The sequence below is a fragment of the Rhodnius prolixus genome, unplaced genomic scaffold (genome assembly GCF_049639745.1).
Source record: "Rhodnius prolixus isolate KJV_2025 unplaced genomic scaffold, Rpr scaffold_12, whole genome shotgun sequence".
NCBI classification, from domain to species: Eukaryota; Metazoa; Arthropoda; class Insecta; order Hemiptera; family Reduviidae; genus Rhodnius; species Rhodnius prolixus.
The window spans coordinates 1,506,406-1,528,634 of NW_027411635.1; the positions used below are offsets into that span (position 1 = coordinate 1,506,406).

At 32.7% G+C, this 22,229-nt stretch overlaps 1 protein-coding gene across 2 annotated transcripts; it reads left to right on the forward strand.

Annotated features, from left to right (window-relative positions):
- Positions 1-722: 722 nt before the first annotated feature.
- LOC141462066 (CWF19-like protein 1) lies at positions 723-21,258 on the forward strand. Of its 2 annotated transcripts, XM_074143658.1 has the most exons (10): positions 723-878; positions 965-1,076; positions 2,318-2,481; positions 11,543-11,647; positions 14,397-14,754; positions 16,577-16,828; positions 17,775-17,913; positions 19,110-19,337; positions 19,651-19,811; positions 20,917-21,258. In XM_074143658.1, the coding sequence occupies exons 2-10, from the start codon at positions 1,009-1,011 to the stop codon at positions 21,059-21,061; spliced, it is 1,620 nt and encodes a 539-aa protein (XP_073999759.1). In that variant the 5' UTR covers positions 723-878; positions 965-1,008; the 3' UTR covers positions 21,062-21,258. The 2 variants fall into 2 exon arrangements, with proteins under 2 accessions (XP_073999759.1, XP_073999760.1); XM_074143659.1 differs by lacking the exons at positions 723-878; positions 965-1,076 and adding an exon at positions 3,206-3,356 and having other exon boundaries at positions 2,321-2,481.
- Positions 21,259-22,229: the final 971 nt, after the last annotated feature.

Consider the following 22,229-nt stretch of genomic DNA (forward strand, 5'->3'; position numbering starts at 1 on the left):
AGTCCTGTTTCTACAATTTAAGGAGACTGTAAAATGTAAAATCTGAGTCCAAGAAGGTTAATAATATATGAAAATTCTTTAAAATCTGGTTTAATCGCATAATTTATATAGTTTATAATTTAATTTAATTATTAATATAATTTAATTTAATTAAATTATAATTTAATCGCATTTCACAAAGTCGTGAAACTTTATCTGAAAGCCAATAAGAAGATAAGTGAAATTTTTACTCGAAACTAACCGACTCAGAGTCAAACTGTACCAAAAGGATACACAATACCTCTTGCATAGAGACCTTGCGGAACAGTATTTCTCATCAAAGAAAGACTGTGTGTTCGAAAATCCATGAAAGATCCATTAACTTGGAATTCATAAGTTAACCACTAACTTATACAAATAAATAAATAATTTTTTTTTTTTTATGTTTTAACGAATACGCCTGAAAACCTTCAACTAGCAGCCGTAACTTACCACTGACCGGCAAAGCTAGTAAATAGAGGAAGCTTTTAGAATTCTTTCATTTTAACTTCTTCACAATTTTGTATATTTATTATTTAATCAAATTGTTGTTATAATAATCAAATAGCGAAAACGTTGAAGCTAAATTTATAGATAAAAAGTAGGAGAAAATTTAAATTATGTTTACGAAATTCTGGTTATAGGAGGGGGCAGTTTTATAATTAATGTCTATTTTGCCTTACCTTATAGATATCAAGAACATCTAAAGAGATATTCAAAATTTATTGTTATTGTTAGTGTTAAAATGAATATTTCTGAGAAACCAAGTTGACTGCATCAACTGATCTGTTTAACCATCAGTTGCAGGTTTGCCTCCATTGTTTAACAGTCAACTATTGTTTATAGATTGTGGAATCGAGGTACTAAGGAAATCAAAGTATAGTTGATGAAAAAATAATTTTTTCTGTTTTAAAAATGTGTTTTTAGAATGATTTTTTGCTTATAGCTTCATCGTTTCCAAACTGTAAAGTATCAATCTTTCACAGAACCATGAGTGATAACAAACCAAAGATGGTTTTGTGCAAGCAAGAGTTTCCTTATGATGGCGGTGTTGTTGTGTAAGGAACTTTTTAAATTATTTTATAAAATACTAATACTAAACCTTTTTTCCATATTGTGTATTGAATATGTGATAGGATCCGCAAAATTTTGATAAATCTTGAGAATTGTTCCGGGGCTACTAGTTTAACTCACAACTTTTTATATGTTACGGCATGCTTTTTTTTTTTGGAATATTTTGATAGATTGGGGTTTTAATCCATCATCAAAGCTAGTGTATCACTTTTGTGCAGAAAATTTTACTTCCTCTTTAAAGATTCCATCGTATGTTGTTGCACTATCTGACCATCGGAATCTTTAATACTGATTCATTGCTTCTCAAGTCGGTATCGGATTCAATCTTTACATAATTTGCTTACTTTGATGCTTCAATCACATTTTTGCGTACTTGATATTCTTTTTTAAAAGTATTAATTACAGTGATACCGTAGTTAAAGTCAGATGCACACTGAAGTTAATTAGTGCGATCTGGCAGCTTAACGATATTTCCCAGTTAAATGCATAGAATGTGAAAATAGGTACTCAGATTCAGTAATTTTGGTGTGATTGATGTGGAATGATTGATTGCAAACCCGTTCTCGTTATAATTTTTCGAATTTTTTTAGATTAACTATTAATCTTTTTTCTGCTTGGGTGCGGTGAACAGTGGCCCTCTTACTAATGCCGGCGAGACCACTCTATAGCAGTTCTTTCTAATCTTGAGATATCTGGGAAATCTGAGAACCTGGAATCCAGGAAGAGTTTTTTTTTTTTTGGGTGGTAGGCATATTTCTTGGGTGTATTGATTTTTCTGGCGTTACCTAACAAAATCTGCTCACTAGCGTCACTATGTAACGTTATAGTTCCAGCGTTTTTTGGGAACCTCCGAGTCGACTGTACTTCGTGAGGAAGCCTGTCAGAACGCGAAGTTTATTTTGGGAGTACCAAGACATGTCTGCGATCTGTTCCGGTTATAGTTGTCCTGGACATATCTTCGCTTGTCTCAGTTCTGGGAATTTAAGAAGTGGTTAGCTCTGTTACAGAGCATACTTAGCTTTGGCAATTTTATGTTTTTTTTTCAATGAAGTAAATTATTAAAGTACGGTAAGACTCTGTGATGGTCCCAATTGTGGACCTTGTCAATAGGTCTTAATATTCCAGCTTATCTAGCATTGTGTGATGAGAGATGATAAACTTAATGCTTCCTAATCTGAAATATTTTAAAACTTTTGCCAATTTATGTCTACTCTTCACATTCCAGGATTGCATGTGGAGATGTAAACGGTCATTTCGAACTTCTATTCAAAAAGATGCTAACAATTAATAAAAAGTGTGGTAGACTGGCGTGCGCTGTCTGTGTAGGGAACTTCTTTCGTGAAGGTTGTGAAGAGCAATGGGAAAGAGTACTGAAGGGTGATATTTCTCGTAAGTATTAAATTTTATTTAAATAATCTAATATTGCTAACAATTTATTCAGTCACATAAACTTATTTATACCTCATTGTAAAAAAGTGATCCCAAAAAAAATTCTACAGAGTATAAATTGTTGTAGGCACTTTATATAAAACTCTAGAAGAATGTCTTTGTAATTTATAATCTTAAGATAAGGTTCAAATATTTAAAAACTTCACCCATGTATCAATCATAAGTTTTGTGCAATGTACAAAATGAATTCATAAGAATCATGGGTATTCGCATCCTTAAAGTACCTCTGAAGCGAGGCTAGACAAAAATGTTCGGTCACGGGCCGAAAATCGTATTCAGAATAAAGCGTTAAAAAAAATAATGCATAGTGATAAGCATGCGCCTGTAAAATTCGTCTTGGGTATATTTATTTACTACTTCTTATATTCGTGTGGGTGTAAAGTTATTTACTGATAACGTACGTTTCTTGTGTTATATCCATTTTTGTTTTTACAATGTGCATTTAACATTATTAACGATTAAGAAAACATCCGCAGATACTATCTTAATTTTTTAAAAGAAAATTAAGAATGTTTTCTGCACTGATAAATTCAGAAAAAAATACGTCCATAACAAATGTTTCTTTAATCAGTTACTAGCTAATAATACATGAGGATGGATATAATATTCGCAGAAAGGTACTAAAACTGTTTAATAGATATTCTTATACTGAACTTTGTTATAGGTTTTTTGAGGCCTGTAGAATCGAGCAAGTAATGTAACATTTTAAAAAGAGGGAATTGCCTTCTCATTATGCGAGGACGAAGGCCTTCCCGGGCGCTTGCCAACTTCAAAGTCATTGCACCCTCTTGAAATGTTTCATCCACTTCCAAAAGGTAGTTAGCTTTTACCAATGTTTTCGCCTGTCGCGAACGATTTTTGAATTTTTAGTTTACTATAACTCAGCACGCACAGCTCTTATATGAAACTTTTTTTAAACCTTTATCATTAAAATAAACGTTTTTATGTATTTTTGACCGGGGATATAAAACAATTATTTTGTGGTCTTACTTTTTAATAATTTTTTTTCTACATATGATTTGCCAACGTTTTGATTCTCATCAGATTAACATCAGCGCTCCTTACAATAAGAATTAATATGACACGTATTATATACATATTTAATGTAAATTTATTATTTAGAACAGCTTTATTTTTCAAGTTTTATAACATTTTATTCATTATACATCATTATTGATGGAGTCTCGTGTTGCTGGTGCTGCAGTTCACATCGTGTCTCTATGAATGTATTGGTTTGGTAGTTTAAAGTTATCTGTTTCTTATAAATTTTAGTACATCGTAGGATAATAGTGTCGGTGATAATACTGCAAAGTTTGAAGACTTTTCATCGATTGAATTGTATACTCAGGTATGAAAAACTGACTATAAAGGATAAAATTTCTCGAACAGAAATGAAGTACAATTTAAAAAACGATAATCGTCAACACCACATCCAGCGAATGTTGCCTCTGGGCAGAAAGGAAATGAAGTGCAGCGGTTGAAAAAAATTGAACCGTACCAGAGTCGAGTGCCTCCAAAATAGATTTTTAGAAAACAGCCCCACACAGTCAGCCTATTTAGAAGAAAAACTTGATGGTAAAAAGTAAAGTAATGTAATCTCCTATTTTCTTAAGCGGGGTTTAACGTCCAACTACCAATTAGGTGTGGACGGGGGCAGAAGCTCATACTTGAATATAAACATGCTTTTCCGGTTAAATAAAAAGTAGTCATACGTAAGATTCGAACTGGGGATATCCCACTTACAAAGCCACGCTCTTGCCCACTAGACCAACACCCGCCCTAAAACTTAATCGTACCTCAAAGCAGTTGGCAGCCCCTCAAAATTAATAGCAACTTATAATACAAGAGAATGTAGATATCCCAGCTTACATCATCAGAAGATTATGGCATAAAAAAAAGATAAGGATTTTGTTTCGTACATAAAAACTTTAATATTTTTCTGCTATTCAAAAACCTTTGTCGATCAAGATAGTATATTAACATTTGATAGCATTATTTCGGAGTTTAACTTTTGTGGATTCCGGCGACAAGAACAGCGAGATTCGGTAGAGCATCTGGTAGGCCATTCTGGCATTAAATCTCAAGTCATCGCCATAAATTGGGTTGCATTTTGTGAAATTTCAGGTAAGGATTTGTTAGACATTTTCACATTATTATTAGTTAGACAATTTAAAAAGTTTTCCTTTTTATTTTAACAGTACGTTTTAATTTTGTTCCTTAAAATTATTCAATTAATATGTGTATAGTTGAAACTTCACTGCTCGACTTGGAAATTTCCAATAATTTCAAAACTTTGTTTTGATTTAACTTCTAAGACAAGAATAGATGTTCCAAAGATAATGTTATTAGTTCCAATGGAAAAAAATTACTTGATTTCTTTGATAATTTGGGACTTATGTTACCATATGTCACTAATTTCATAAACCGTTACATAATAAGATAGAAGCTTGTTATCCTTAAGTATTAAAGATATAACAGAGAACGCACATTAAAATATTTTATTTTGAAGGGGTGTTTGGGAAAAAATAAGGTGATACTAAGTGAAAAAAAGACAAAGAATGTATCATTCAGCATCTGTAAAGAACAAGGGCTTGGTGAACTGCACTGTTTCTAGAAGTTACATTCGATAGTCAGCTCTTATGGAAAAATCAAATTGGTTCTTTAAATAATGTGGGCTTTCTCAGATAGTTGACCGATTGAGAAAATTTTAAAATGAAGGTTTTTTGGAAGTATTAAGAATAGCTTATTTCGCACTATTTCACTCAAGAATGAGCTACAGTGTAGAGTTATGGGGATCTACCCCTGATACAACTTCAATTTTCAAAATACAAAAAAAAAACAGTTAAAACATTTGTGTGTGTGTGTATCTGGAAGCGGAAAACCTCTCTTCCTACAATTACAGATCTTGCTCTGTCTTCTCTGTATATTTAAAAGCTGGCTCTAAGGCAAAAAAGAAGTAAACAAGTAGTAACTTGATGAAATCAGCACCATTACAACAGCAAAGAAAATATTCACTTACCTGCGACAATTTTAAAGAAATCAAAATTGCTTCCGAATGTTGATACAATAAGAATTTTTAATAATAACCCATTAAAAAATTCGAAATGATTTTTAAAAAATTTTATGACCAACTGTTATAGCGAAAAAGAATTTACTAAGGCAAAGTGATACACAGAGACTTCGAACTGAAGTGAGTAGTGTTTTAATTGTTGGTTAAAGTTCACTTTGTTGTACCAAGACTTCATCATATCACAGTCATTTAAAAATTTGTTTAAATTATTTTATTGTAAGAACTTGTAATTTTATTGACATGCATTTTGTACTTTTTTATATGTTCAGACAGTGAAATAAATAAATAATTAAATAGTAGTAGAACTGGGCAAGACCTAAATGGTGAATTTACACTTGTTGGTGCGGTTGGGGCTTCTGTCCTAGAATAACCTGGTAATGAATGCATTCCATTTATTGATAATGTTAAAATTGATAAACAAATATTTTCCGATCATATGCCATATTTATTATATCTTGTGAGACTTGTGAATATTTTTATTTTCAGTTTAATAATCTTCCTTTGCTGCCTAGATTTGATTTGTCGAAACAGAATCTAGTCGAATACCGAAAGAAATTAGACATTGATTTTAAACTTCGTTAACATATGAAAGTAATGGTATGGAGGAGGAAGTATCATACTTAACTGATGTAATTAATAGTTCGGCTGAAGAATTGAAAAGTTTAGATTCCGAACTATTGGAAGTAAACCTTGGTTTGACAGGTTGTAACAAGATGAGAACTGAATGTTTTAAGCAGCTTAGGTTATTTGGGAAATTAAACGGTGATGGTGTTAAAATATTATACTTAGTGAACAAAAACAAGTATAAGAATTTATGTCCAAGAAAAAAAAAATGAACTGCGAAAAATCTGTGCTATAAAAAAAAATAGTTAAGAATTTGGGAGCTTGGTAAAAGTGCGTCGTGAGAGTATTAAGGTTAAGTGCGTAAGTGTAATGTAAAACTTGGGCAATAGGTAATATTTCCACTGAGGATTGGTTTGATTATTTTAACAATTTATGTAACTCCAGCCATATTTTTTTAAGGATGTTGTATGCCGAATCTAGTAATGCTGTCAATAGAACAATGATTCCTCAAATAGACCTTTCAACTACTAATTGTTTCAAATAACTGCAAGGATGTTAAAGCCCCGGTAGGTGATCGTAGATGTTATGTATTTATAAGTATGCATCATTACAGTTTTTGGAAAATCTCGTGATACTTTTTATGAGGGTATTCGATAGTGGTGAGGTACTTGATTCTTTTAGGAAATCTATTATTTTTCCTTGTACAAGAACGGAAATCAAGATCAGCCTTCCAGCTACAGGGGCATTTTGTTTATCAATACTAAAATATACTCCAGTTTAATTTTGAGTAGATTATCAGAATTGTCTAACTACAATAAGTATATCTTACAAGCATTTCAAGCTGGATTTAGTCATAACTACTCCAAAATGGACAGTATCTTCAACTTAAGCCGTCCAAGTAAAAGGCTCCTCTGCACGAAAAAACAAGTATTTGCATTTTATGTGGATTTCACTTCTGTTTCGATATAATATACAAGCTTAGTTTGATGTAGAAATTGTTCTCTTTAGAGGTATCGACCAAAATAATAACTAGTATAAAACATTTACTACAAGATACCAAAGCCTTTTTTAGGTGTAGGAACGAACTCCCTTCTGAATTTTATACAGAACTGGGTGTGAAACAAGGTTTCATGTTAAGACAGGTTTTTAGTTAATTTTTAAACGATATCTGGGGGAGGAGCCTTGTTTGGTTAATGTAAGATAACACTGCTAGCCTACACCGACGACATTGTTTTGTTGTCTTCACACACCACAGCTTTGAAGTTAATTATAATAGCTGAGATCGATATTGCATTTGTGGAAACTTAAAAAAGTCGAAAGTGATGGTCTTTCGCAATGGCGATAGACCGGCAAAAAATTTAAAGAAGAAATAAATGCTGGAAGGAGTGAACAAATACAAATATTTATGAATCACATTTATTTCTATTTTGTCCATGGACTTAAAGAATACTAAGCGAAAGCTGGTTAAATGCTGTTTGGTTTTAACTGATATAAGATAATGTCATCTCATACTCAGTCAAATTCGGATTTTCAACAGTGTTGTAGGTCTGTACTCTGTTACGGGACACAGATCTGGGGGCTGGCAACGATTCGATGATGTAGAAAAATTGGTGCATTTCTTTCTCAATAAGTTATTCAGAGTGCCACCTTTATTCAGATGGAAACGTGCATAACACCAGCCTTTATCTACACTCTTAAACTCCATTTTAATTTAAATTGTTAAAATTATTGAACTTCCGAATTAAAGGTGTCCAAAAATTTTGGTTTGTGGAATAATTAAAAGAAATTTACTCTAGTTTAAAGAAAGTTAAATGTATGCAGCAATATTTAATTTAATTGTAAACTTAAACTTTGATAACTCTAATGATGCCAAATTGTGTAGAAATAATTTCATCTTTATAATTAATGGGCTTAGAAAATATTTTAAAGAGCAAGCTCTGCAAAAAATCTTAGAAACTAGGTTCTTTCCGCATTACAGCGAACCTATTCGATTTGGGCAGTATTTCATACTTAAACGACGAAATTCAGCTTTATCAGGTAAGGTAGATTTTAATAGCAAGGCTGTCCTTGCCTTCTGTATGCTATGCCGCCTAACTACACCTTTCTCAGGTTTCGAATATGTTCATAATGTTGTATAACCTAGTAGATGAGAACTTGTATAATGAAATCTTTATAAATTTTAAATAAAGAGAGAGAGAAAATAAATGTTTTAGTTGATGAGAATATTGTACAGTATTTTGGAAAATAAAGACTCTTATTTTGCTTCTTCTTCTTCATTTTTGATGAGTATTGGAACGTTGACAAATTATACATTAAGAAAAAAATACAAAAAATGTGGATATAATATCCCTAAAAAATGTAATTAATAGCGTGGTTTAAAAGAGAAATAATTATAGTTTATTATTATTATTGTTATTATTATTATTATTATTATTACTATTACACACTAAACATTTAACTTGCTCTATTCTACAAATCACAGTATGTTGTGTTTTTAAACCTGTAGCAATGTTCATTGGGGGAATGAACTTTAAACAGTTGCAGTAACTGTATCGTAGATAAGTTACCAAATAGAAAATAATACAAAGTCACAAGTCGTTTAAATTTTCAATAGAATCTTTCTTGATGGTTCATTGTGATCCAAACTTTTTACACCAGCGTTTTTAATGTATTGTAAGTTTTTTTCTTGGCAACAGACTAAGAAACAAGTAACAATTATCTTGGATAAAATTCGCTACAAAAATTTAATTATTGAAAACATAGTCAAAGATGAATTTTAAACTTGCTTTTTTAGTTATTTTTAAAACGTAATTTAATTACGTCAATTAAAGTTGAAACGTTGGCGTAGGCAAAAAATATTTATCATTGAACTACCATCAATAAGATTCTATTGTTGTTCAGTTGTAGTCGTTAAATTAAATTTCGTGCTATATATTAATGTAAAGGTTGAAATCGTGTATGCTGCTTTGTACGAGGGGGTACCCAAAAAAAACCGGAATTATTTTTTAAAAGCTATTTATTTACAAATTTTTTACAGAACAACCTTATCCCCTTCAAAATACTCTCCATTACAACTAATACATTTGTCCCACCGGTGCTTCCACTGTTCGAAACATTTTTTGTAGTCATCTTTAGAAATGGCTGACAGCTCCTTCTTCGTTTTTTTCTTGACCTCTTCAATGTTGTCAAATCGGTGACCTTTCATGCCCTTTTTCATGCGTGGAAATAAGAAAAAGTCGCACGGAGCCAGGTCAGGCGAGTAAGGTGCGTGGGGCAGCGGAACCATGCCATTTTTAGCCAAAAACTCAGAGATGGCTGTGTGTGCAGGTGCATTGTCGTGGTGGAAGAACCAGTCTCCTGTTTGCCACAAATCAGGTCTTTTTTGGCGAACACTATTGCGCAATCTTTTCAAAACTTCCAAATACAAGGTTTGATTGACGGTCTGACCTGGGGGGACAAACTCTGAATGGACTACGCCTTTGGCATCAAAAAAAGCAAATCAGCATTGTTTTGATGTTTGACTTGACTTGACGACATTTTTTTGGTCGGGGTGAAGATGACGTCTTCCATTGGCTCGACTGTTGCTTTGTTTCTTGGTCATAACCATAGCACCATGACTCATCACCAGTAATGACCTTTGACAGAAAGTCTGGATCAGTTTCAAGCTGTTGTTTCAAAGCACGACATGTTTCAACTCGATGTTCTTTTTGATTGTCAGTCAGAACTCGAGGAACAAACTTGGCAGCAACCCTTTTCATCCCCAAATCTTCCGTTAAAATTCGCTGAACCGAGCTCCAAGATAACCCACTACTCTCTGACAGTTGATCAATTGTCTGTCGACGGTCTGTGAACACCAGTTCTCGAATTTTTTCAACATTTTCGTCGATTCGGGAAGTTGATGGACGTCCAGAACGAGGTTTGTCATCAATCGACATGTCGCCATTTTTAAACCGAGTAAACCACTCGTATACTTGAGTTTTTCCCATAGCGTCATCTTTGTAAGCTGTTTTCAACATTAAAACACTTTCAGCAGCATTTTTGCCGAGTAGAAAACAAAATTTCAGAGCTGCACGTTGTTCACTTAAACTTGCCATCATAAAAAACGAAAAAAGAACAAAACAGCGCTGGTAAAAACAATCACTGCAGATGAACAGAACAAGCCAGGCAGACAACACAGGCAGGACTGAACTGGCAAGGAATTGCGCTATACACGTCTAGCGGCAGAAATGCGTACTACATAAGCTCCATGCGCGGCAACGCAATTCCGGTTATTTTTGGGTACCCCCTCGTATGTCATATTTATCATCACAAATTGAATTTACTCGCTGATGACGATGCGTAAAACTTTCTAAATGTTGATATTGGTCTTGACTATATTTAGAGTTTTTGTAATTTCTAAATTAGCATCTCTCTAACGAGTTGCAGTGTATATTTTTTTTTTTTTAACTAGAATTTTGGGCTTGACAAATAATTTGTCCGTTTTTTAGCGGGCTGAATGAATTCCAGCTCCATCAATAATTTTAATATTTGGTGGCAGAAGTATTTTGGTTCAAATTGGAAGAACACAAGTTATATTAGAAGTGTAATTATTGTAATTATACTTGAATTGGACATTATAAAAGAAAAATAATATTCGACATTTCTGCCTGTAGTCTTAATGCAAACTTTAATTCTGCTTAGCTAATTATCCGTAGAATTGTCGCAGTATTTCTGCATGAATGAATGGGAGCTGGGATAAAGAGTATCTTGGAGAATTTTTATGCGGCATTGATGAGAGATACCATTATCTCAAATATGCTGCAGTCCAGAGGTCATGTTTTATTGAGGGTTAGTCTGCAAGTTTAAAGGCTTTTTCAATCAGACAAAATTCTAAGCTTAACGAGCTGAAATTTCTTAGTTTATTTCACGAGGTCAGTGGCTCGTGAGCGCCAAATGATGACTGTTTATAACCAATGATAATAAAATAATTCTCGCATTAACCGCACACTATTATAACCTTGTTTATTTCACTGTACAACTTTTAAAATGACACTAAGTCCAGCGTAAGGGTTAGTTGAACTCTGGAGTCAATGTAGTATCAGTGATAGTTGCCCAAGAGTTAATTTTTTTGTAAGCTGCTTTGTTGCAGTAAGCTTAATTTTTCGAAGGCTGTTTCTGAATGAGCTTTCCATCACTGAATGAGCTATAAGATACTCCTAGGAAGAACAAATCTAAGGGCCAGCAGCTGGATTCGAACCCGGGGTCTCCGCGTTGGAATCCAGTATACACTACTAACCACAGAGTTAATCCCTTTTCTGAGCGTTAGGTTAATTACTAAATTATGTTGTTAATGCATTATAAATGTTTACATCAAGATATTTGTTACAGCATGTTGCCGGATATTTATACTTGGACCAACACGACAAGGATTGGTAAAGTTCTATCCTGATTGTAATCGGATGGTAAATTTTACGAACCGAATCACGTTTTTAGGTAATTTTAGATCATTATATGTGTATTTACTTTTTCGCATCCCTTTTCGTAAAAGGAAGCGTACCAATAATGTCAATCAATCAATCATTTTATTTGCACAAAAGAATACATCTTTATGGCATGGAGTTGAGGTCACAATATTTACAAAAAAATAAAACAGAAATCAATATCCATCTATAAGTTAACTCAAAAAATAAAAACCAAAAAAGGGTTTAAATTAAAATTACAACATAAATAAATAAATAAAAAATTGAAATTATATAACCTTAAATTAAACTTAAAATTTCTACTATGAAAAATTCAAAATCTAAGAAATAGAAGAAAAAAAACATTCATCTTTTAATTAGGCCGAATAGTTTAAATATAATTTTCTTTCTTTTAAACATATGATGCTATACAAAAAAATATGTTCAAGTTTAATTACATTATCAATGTTTAACAGATTTTCGAAACATTCAATTGGGGCATTTAACCTTAAAACATATTGAACCAAATATTTATCTCTTTGAGCAGAGAATTTTGGGCATTCAAAAAGAAAATGAAATAAATCATCAGCCACTTTTAGCAAACACAGCAAGCAAATATTTGTAGGGTTAAATTCGTATCTTTCTTTATTGATTAAAATTCTACCTAATTTTTTACCCATTAGACGCATTTGTGCGATTAATCTTATTTTTTCTATATTTGAATTCAATAAGAGGTAATTTTCTGTAGAGCCAAACGAACAAATATTTCTGAAAAATACACTGAAGGAAGAATTGTATACAAAATCAATATCTTTACTAAAAAAGTGATTATCGAATGCCTGAATTATTTCGTTTACATGGTGAAAAAAGTACGAGACATTGCTATTTAATAATAAATGGTCAAAACTGATCGTGGAAAGGGCAGACTTCAAGACTGAGAACCAATTAAATGGCAGGACGAAATTTTTTTCAATTTGCATTAATCTCAGTAAACATTTTGCTGGTAGCCTATCATCCGCCATATTCAGAAGGGTGCCATACTAACTTAGCATACGTTAAGCTTTATATGTCCCCGACCTATTTCCAGTCTGATGAACGCACTTGGGGTTTGTGGAGGTAGTCTCAAAACTGCTTTAAAAAAAGCCATCTGCGCACGCTCCAAATCGTCGGAGTATGGGTAGCCCCAAATTTCCGAACAATTTAGCAACACACTCTGCCATTGACTCGTAAAGAAGGCATTTAGCCTCCCAGCTTTCAGAATGCGTTTTCTTCAGGAGATCCAAAACAGAAGAATTGGCGGCCTTAAATTTAGTGAGGTGATATTTGGCAGCAGTGTTAAATTTGCCCGAGGAAGAGAAAGGGACACCCAAATACGTGTAATTTCCTTTTACTTCGACTTTACTTTTGTTGAATAGGAAATCTTTCATCTTTGGAAGGCGGCCTCCTTTATGGAACATAACAATCACTGTTTTACTGGTGTTCACTACCAATGAATTAATTCCACCATATTCCTTCAGAATATTTAAATTTTGTTGGGTTTCCCTCCAGGTAGTAGACAGGCGTACCAATAATGTAAATTTTCTTTTTTGAGTTTTATTTGAAAAATACTGGTTTTGAGGTTCTATGAGTACGAAAAACTTTTTAAAAAAATAAAAATAAATAAAGGGCATTCACAAAAGTCGTGAGTTTTGGGAGGTTTTACTTCAGTAAGTATTAAAAATTAGACCTATTTATAGTATTGTGACATTCCTAAGCCTCTGCAAGTTTTCTAGTTCTTGTTCGAGGATTAGCTTCTACAGCTCTTTGAAACAGTTGACCGATAGGTTGTGGAAGCCTAGTCTTTGCTTTACTTTCAAGACTTATATCTTCTGCCTTGAAATTTTGAAACTAGTACTGAACAATTGCGGGAATTGCCAATGCATTTCACGAGCTGCTGCTGTTGACGTAGAATGTTTTTTGTCTTTTTTAATACCCTCCAACTTTTAATATTTCACTCTCGCAATTAGTGAGTTATTACGTCATCTCATACTTTAAAACTCTACTATTCACTGTTAGATACTGATATGTGTGAATGTCAAGAAATGAGAAATCAGTTTCAAACTAAAATACAATATCAATACTTCGTTTATGTAAAAAGTTAAAAGGTTTTTTGAAAACACCAAGACATTTGATACACCCCTTTTATTTGTGTTTGATTCATAACTCATAAACGAAAATCTTAGTGTTTAGGTATGATATTTGTTTAGGGGCCACAATATATAATACTGATTGAAATTAAATATGTAAACTAAATTCCAAATTTGAAGAAATTTAGCTGACCAGGAACTGCTTTACTCAATAATTTTTTTAAGTTTTTAACCATTTATTCAAAAATGTTTACATTGTATTTCTTAGAAGTAAGACTATAACTTTTATTAATCTTTAAAACTTATAATTAAGCGGGGTTCCTAGGGGGCAGAATAGTGAAATCTAGCTGTACTCTAAAGCGCAGTTGCATTATACAGTAAATTTCTAACATCAGTATATCAATAAGTAATCGAATTCCTGCTTGGGAGAATTTCAGACCGCCGGAAGTAAGACTGTAAGACTTTTTTTTTCAATTTTTAGGCAGAACCTAGGTTTGATTTAAATTTGGCTATTACATATCTGTTATAGGTTTAGTGTTTGCAAAAAAAAAAGTAAATTAGAATTAATTGCAGCTGGAGGATTTTGTGTGAGTGTTACTAGTTCACCAGATGTCATTTTCTACAATTTTTGTTTATTTTATTTTTTTTTTTTTTCAGGTAAATCAGGTGTGTTTATTACATCTGAAGGACTCAAACTGGCCTACATGAGCGGAACATTTTCACCACAAGCACATATCAGACCTTCGCCAATTCACTATTCATACAAACATATACATGACCTTTTAGAGCAATCAAACTACAACTCTAGGATTGATATACTTCTTACTGCCCTTTGTCCACATAATTTCGGTTGGTTACCTGGTACAGATAATTTCCCGACTAATACAGAGATGCCATCAGGATTTTTGTATTCTTTTTTAATGCCTAAGTATCAAATGGCTACTACTGATAAGGAAGCTTTCGAGACGGCAACTATGCGATATTTTAAAAATCACTATTGCGCTGGAGCGTCCAGGTAAAAAAAAAAGAAAGAGTAAATTAAGGTCTTTGTTCTTTTTTAACGTATTCTGCACATTGAATTTACTGTTGCATGAAAAAAAAATATATATATATCTGATTGTGTTTAAGAAAAATCTCTAAAGTAAAAAAAACAATTATTATTTTGTGAAAGAGGTGTCTTACAATCGTGCAAATTTTCATCTTTGAGTTCTCAAAATCGAAAAAGTGGTTTTTACAAATTAGTTTGCATTTATGTATCTTTTATATCAATCGGTATCTACCATTATTCAAAAATAGCAGAAAGTTAAAGTTCGATATTTCGTTCAGGAACTCTCAGAGAACTCAACAATGGTTTGGTTTTGAAAATCTAGTAATCGGCAGTAGCATTTTACCAACATATTCGCTTGGAAAGTATTACGATCGTTCAAATTTTTAATTCCCCACAGACCAAAAAGTGGCATGTTAATGTTTTATATAATATATATGTAGGGTCTCCGTTCTTTATCCGCCAAAATCTGGGTATCAATTGTAAAGTTCAATGTAAAGAAGAATGTCTAGTAAATTTTTTTTTCGAAAAATTCTTTCTTAAGATATTTCACTATTTCATTTCCAACTTTTTTCTCTCTACCTTGCCGAATAAAATCGTTTGCAATTTTAGATATGATAATACTACAACAAATAGACAGACCATTGAAAAGAGTTTTAGATTGCCTGTTTAACCTTTTTCATCATTTTTAAAATTTTCAAATTTTTGAAGTGATATAGGCTTACTTTTTGAGGGGCATCTTTTTGAAATCAAGATTGTCTTACAAAAAGCTCTTTTGAATGGTGCAATCGGATTTATTTTAGCCTCAGTATATTAAAAATTATTAGCGGTTTTATTCGGTGAGGTAGTGTAAAGTTAAAAAGACACAAAATGCGAAATTTCATAAAGTTTGGAGTAAAAGGAAGAACGTTTCGAATAAATTTTACTATACATTTGAGCTGTACAAATTGAGTCACAGTAGAATATATATTATTTAAAATAACTTTTCAGCTTGTCTTATATTTATATCTTCAGATGCCACCTACACAACTTAGGTCAGGAAACTTTGAACGTAGGGATAAACGTTTTATCTGAACCACCCCAGCCCTCAGTATTATCGTGGTTGGAGTAAGGTTCTTGTCGCAAACCCCCAACTAAATTACTGTTACAATTGAGAAAAAATAATTATCTCAGCCACCACCTTCAGCTCTTTTGTACCTTAGAGATGGCTGAAAAATTATGTAAAATTACTGAAAAATTATGATTGAAATTTAAATGGAAAGTCAGACTGTAAAAAAAAAAGTTGTGAATGGTGGATTGAGCGTACAGTGCTTAGAAAAACAGAAGACTGTATTGAAAAGTAACCTGGTTTAGGTGCCACAATAGAACATCTGCGTCACAGTGGCTTAGACTTTCTTGCGAAGCAACAAAGAAATTAATCTGGACTATGCTTGAATTTGTGCCAATAAATTATTTTTACTTTCCCTTTTCCCTAGGAAAAGGAAACATTGTTCTGTCAAATTGAGTTTTCTCCAGAATACAGGATTTGGAGGTCCCCTGCTAAACTCTTAGCGATTAGTGTTTGTTTCTATTAGAATGTTTTAATATCGAAACTTTGCAGTTGGAGCTAAGTGGTAGTCAGTCTGTCATTACTACAGTCGTTTTGGATATTAAGGTTTTTTTTTTTTTTTGCCGGAATCAGCCAAATCTAAGAACGAATTTCAATTTAAAAGGAAAATTTGTCAATTACTGTGTAATTATTGCCGAAACGCCCAGGGTTTTGTTATCTAGTAAAACATCAGTTTATTTTTAGGTTTTTTGGTATCCCGGCAGCCGGAAAGAAGAAGTGGATGAAAGCTCTAAATTTGACGCCAAGCAGCGTGGAAAATCCAGATGGAAGGCTAAATATATCTCATCTACTTCAACTGGATATCCCAGAAATTCATGAGTTTTGGCATATAGTACAAAACGAAGCCACTTCGCCTCTAACGAAGCAGCCTCGCCCTAACTTTTTTTTTGACATCCCTTCCAGTCGGCGATCTGAAGAACGCCGAATATCCAGGAAGTATGTAACAGTGTAGAATAGCAAAAGTGCTATAAAGTGATACAATTAGAAATTACACAACTACAGAAATTGTAGCCATCTTATGACAGTAGTCTTTGACAGTTTGTCGTTTACGCATGTAATGAAACAATTTATTAATTATCTATTTTTAGGGAAGGGATTAATCTTTACAAATATCGATTAGTATTGAAGTATAAAAGTATTATAAATTAGGAGTTTAGTAGATTTTTGTATTGAAATACTAAAATTAAACAATGAAATACAAGAGGTAAAGAAATGAATTCATTAAATCTTTCACTCTTTTTTACATTAAAAGGCTCTGACTGAATGCATACGGATCTTCCCTGGATATCAATAGTTAATAGTTTTCTACATTTAATACTCAAGTTTCTCCGAGATGTATATACTTAAATTTGGTTTTTTAAAACTTCCTCCAAGCAAAGTTTCATCCTCATTTTTATGATTCAAGCAAGTTGAGATTTTTCCTTTTTTCCTGGTTTAAAATTTAAGATTAACATCTCGTTTCGACTCTAAAATTTTTTTTTTTTTCATTGTACTAATTTTACGGTAATATGTAATTATTTTGAGTTGTCAACTTATAGATTGGAGAAAATAGTGAAACATCTACCGGTTCAAAAGGAAGTAAATAAACTAACATACAAACAAAAACGTTTCATTGGAATCACATGATGTACACGTGAGTGTAAGGCTGTACGTTTCTTAGCGATTAGAATCTAGACTACCAAAAGTATGTTGCAATTTACTGGCATAAGAACAAAAATTTTCGTCCTCGTACATACCAGAAGTAGGAGGCATAGTTTTCATAAAAATTCTTTGTTGAGCGTCTGTTTGAAGCTGAGCATAATTTGTACAAAAACACATTGCATTTGAGCCTAAAGATGAATGTAATATGCAGTTACATTTTTGGTTTTACTTTCTGTTTTAGACAACATCATCGCAATAAAAAATCGCATAAGAAGAAAGATGGGAAATGCTGGTTTTGTTTGTCCACTTGCGTTGACGAGAAACATCTAGTAATATCCGTCGGAAACCAGGCGTTCTTGGCTTTAGCTAAGGGTCCAATAGTTAGTATTATTTAGGTTATCTGTTTGACATATCAAAAAAAGTTGAGAAATGGGGAATAGTGATGACCGTTATGCATTTATAAGGGGACATTGAAATAGTATAATGTATGTATGGGGATGTGAGAAGCAAAAATGGTGAGAACCGCTCAGTCGGCATTTTGATTATCTGAAGCTACTGTTTAGCCACGAGGACAAAGTGTGTGCTGCTACTACGGAGTTATGATCTTGGTAGTGGTTTATTGCCTGATGATTATTGGTGAGTAGCTAAGCCCAGTAACTAGCGGGAAATTGGCAATATTTTTATTTACGAAGGTAGTATACGACCCAGTGGTTGCGGCCTATAGTGATATAGATTAAGGCATTTGGCAGAAATCTGTAAATGCAGAGTTAAATTGTTCGGACGTTTTCTTCTATTTTTAATTTGGTTGTAATATTATTATTTATGAATTAAGGCGCGTTAATATCTGAGGTTATTGGCGCCCGGAGCTTTTTTCAGTGCACTACCGGCTTCCGGACAGTGTTCTCTCGTTACAGACAACACTGTCCATTACCGGGCAGAGAGCTGTAAGAAGCTCCTAGGAAGAGAAAATCTAAGGGCCAGCAGCTGGATTCGAACCCGGAATCTCCGCGTGAGAATCCAGTACGCAAAATGCATAGCTAATCCCGTTCATGATTATTATTAATAGTTGTGTAGGTATCAGATTTCATAGAGATTTTGGGTTATTATTTAAGTGAAAATTGCATGGGACTAATTAAACCAGAGAATTATAATTTAATTTTAATAAATGGAATAAGTAATGGTAAATTTACACTTAGAGATCAGAAATAATAATGTTTTATTGCCAAAATTGTTTTCAATTTTCATAGTCGATCTGTTTTTTCATTGAAAATAATTGCCAACAAGTGTCAATAATAAATAACAAGTAAGGGATCCAATTTTTACTTTACACCAACGATTTGATTCTTCTCGCCGATTGTTCTGTAAAACTGCAAAAAAAATTAAACGCCATTCGCCAATGGGTTGGAAGTGAACGTTGAAAAAACAAGTTATGATTTTCAGTAAAGGTGAAAAAAATCTAACAAAAAATGAGATAATTTTACAGCAAGCAGGGTAGATAGTAATTTTAATAGTTACCTTAGTATTTTATTTTTAAAGGCATGTGATCCACTTCATTTTATTTTGTTTCTGTTGACAGATAAAAGAGCACGTTTTAATCACTACTTTGGAACATCGTCGAGCTGTGAGGATTCTTGATGAACCGGCCAGAAAAGAGATCGAAAAGTACAAGAAAGCTTTGATGAAATATTTCATGCCATATCGTGTTCCAATATTTTATGAACGTGCTTGCAAATCATCACATCTACAAGTACATTGTGTACCCATTCCAAATGACAAAGTAAAACATTTGGTACCGGCAGCAAAGGTATTAGATCCAAATTTTATTTTGTATATTACTAACGAGTTACATACAAAAAGCAGTTTTACTAGAAACTTTCAAGTTTGTTTTTGAGGGAGATGGTGAACTAGTTGAATTCATTCCTTGAAGAAAATCTTACATCAGACATCAGAACATAAACTGAGACCTTTATTTCTTTAATGTTTTGACGAAAAATAATGGCACATATTCTCTTTGCTGTAATGACTGTGATCCCCGAAGAATGATATAGATATCTTAGAAGTCAAGGTGAAATATCTAAATGTATATTGTATTTTCTGTATTTTAATTTTTTTCGCAGGAATTGGCTTTTAAATATGAATTAGAAGTTACCGAGTATCCAAATACACGACAGAGTTTCATGTGTTTACCTCCTGAGAAGCTTTACTTCCACATTGAAGTACCTAATGGCGTTGATTTGCTTATTGATGCTGATGATAATTTTCCCTTACACTTTGGTCGGTAAGTAACTAGTAATTGATGGTATTATTAACCAAATTCATTAATTATGTGTTTTTAAATTATTTGATTTCGTATTGATTTTTCGAATTGAAAGGAAATACTCAGTTTTGGATTTTCTGAGTCTGGTTTTTCGCCTTAAAATGACTGTCCGGAACTATTGTAGCTCAAGAAAAGACGCCCTCGTGATTTTGCAAGATCAGTTCTGCAGCTATTCTACTTTACTGAATCGATTTTGCAGTTCTTGAGATTTTCCCAAAAACGGCTGTTACATACGATTTTCTTTTAAACTTGGTGTGCTTATTGCATTGAAGTGTTTCTGCATTTTTTTTTTTGAGAAAATTCAATTAACTGCTGCACTTTTGGGCGAGGGGGTATTTGTACTGCTATACTTTTAAGAAGTCCCATTTCAGTGTTATGTATGGGACCGGTGACTTATTAATATTAATTGGAATCCATTATGTAACCAAATTTTTAACCAAGCAATGAAATTGTTGAACGTCACTCTTACAGATTTTTGAAGTTTTTAGCGAGTTTTTCGAAAGTATTTCTTTACAAGTGAACATATATCAACATTACACTTTTTTGTGCAATTTTTGACGATCAGCTATTACGTATCCTTCCGGACAGTTAATAATGTTGTCTTGTACACTTTTTTTATATTGAATGACAAGTTACAAAAAAATGCGGCAATAGAAAGTAGTTTGAGTGTTCGCAACACATTTATTAAATAAAATAACTTATATCATACAAGCATAAAGTGAAAAAAAGATATAAGTGATAAAAAAATTTGGTAGTTAACAGTTCAGTGAAAGATTGAAGATAAAGAGGGCAAAACCTTCAAACTTTTTTTTTGAGCGGGCATTCTAGAACCAAGTTTTTTACATTCAGAAAATTAAAAAATGAGTATTACCTGGTGAGAAAATCGGAACTAATGCACATTAACCTTTCCTTTTATTAAAGGGCAAGGAACCTTTTGTTAGGATGGGCGCATAGTAATGCGCCGCTACTATAATTTTCGTTGAATTTGTGACATGCCTCACTCGATATATATACGTTCAATTAATAAAAGTGATTTTTACAGAAAACTTATGGCTTGTGTTTGCAGGGAATTGCTAGTGATGAGAAACTTACTAAATTTGCCAGAAAAGAAAAGTTGGCGTCACTGTATTCAGTCCAAGGAAATAGAGACAAAAGCTGCTGAAGAATTTAAAAATAGATTCGAAAAGTTCGATTTCAACTTGGCACTATGAATTTTTGTTCCTTTTCATTGTTTGAATCTTTTATAAAAAACTAAACTATTTTTTCTTCATTCAAGTTTATACCTTCTAGGTTACCTTTCAAAGTTTATAAGAATTTGTTTGTTTGTAATACAAACTTTTTTTTTTAACCTTTTTTTATAAGAGAATATTTTCATTAAATAAAATAAAAGAAGAAAAATGCTTTGTAATGAACGTTTTTATTATAGAGTGAGTGAGTTAGAAAATGTACTTTATATTCACCAATACCATCAAGTTAAGACTAACATTTAAAATGTATCCTATCATGTTGTATTAACCATAGTATGGCGAGCTGGATTCCTTGCTGATTGCCATCCTTAAGTTTAGAAGCAAAGAATTCTAAAATTGCGCTTGCCAGTTTTTCTAAATTAAAACTGTCCGTTAGGATTGTTGTATAAGGATTAGTCGTCAAAAGTACACGAAAAAGCGTAACGTTGAAAAGCACCCAAATTTGACATTTTTTTTCTATTTTTCTATAAAAGATACAATTCCCAAATTTGCTTTATAATATAGGGCAAATCCTGCTTTATTTTTAATTAATTAATCCTCCTTAATTTTTTTTGCAACAACCCAGAACTAGTAGATTTCGAGAAAAAAGTTGCTAAAAATGAGGAAAAACGGTATTTTCAAAAATCATCGGTAGTTTTAAAAATCGGTATTTTATTCATCTTGTTGTAGTTGTTAACTTATACAGTTGATTCTGTGAGATGTTAGAATGATGCAGATAATGCAGAAAAGAAAAGGCAATGCCTATTACTGAAGCTTGTCAGACGATCACCCAAAAATTTTACCCACAGAGTGCGAGTTTCATGTTTCGAATGACCAGGCAATGATATCTGCAAAATTGTTAATAATTTGACCAAATAAGGTGCATCTTTTACTCTGATTAGTCCTAGTTATACCCTGCTGATGGCGTCAGATCTATCTGGACAACTCTTAGTTTCCAAAAAGTGACTAAACAGCTATCATTAAATGAGCTCACATTGTCCTCAATCTAAATTGCTAATTAAGGGCCCGGTAGAAGTTGAAAATAAGATTGTATCTTTCAAGGACATCTATCAGGTTACTGGGACGATCCTCTTTTTCGCTACTGCGGTTTCAGTAGAAAAAATTACATAATGGCGCTCCTACCAGTTTAATT

Excerpts from the sequence above, each read along its gene's own strand:
- LOC141462066 (XM_074143658.1), top strand. The coding sequence starts at position 1,009 with ATGAGTGATAACAAACCAAAGATGGTTTTGTGCAAGCAAGAGTTTCCT. Across the intron at positions 2,482-11,542 it reads ACTGAAGGGTGATATTTCTC|CATGTTGCCGGATATTTATA; the intron begins GTAAGTATTAAA and ends TATTTGTTACAG. Across the intron at positions 17,914-19,109 it reads CTTTAGCTAAGGGTCCAATA|ATAAAAGAGCACGTTTTAAT; the intron begins GTTAGTATTATT and ends TTCTGTTGACAG.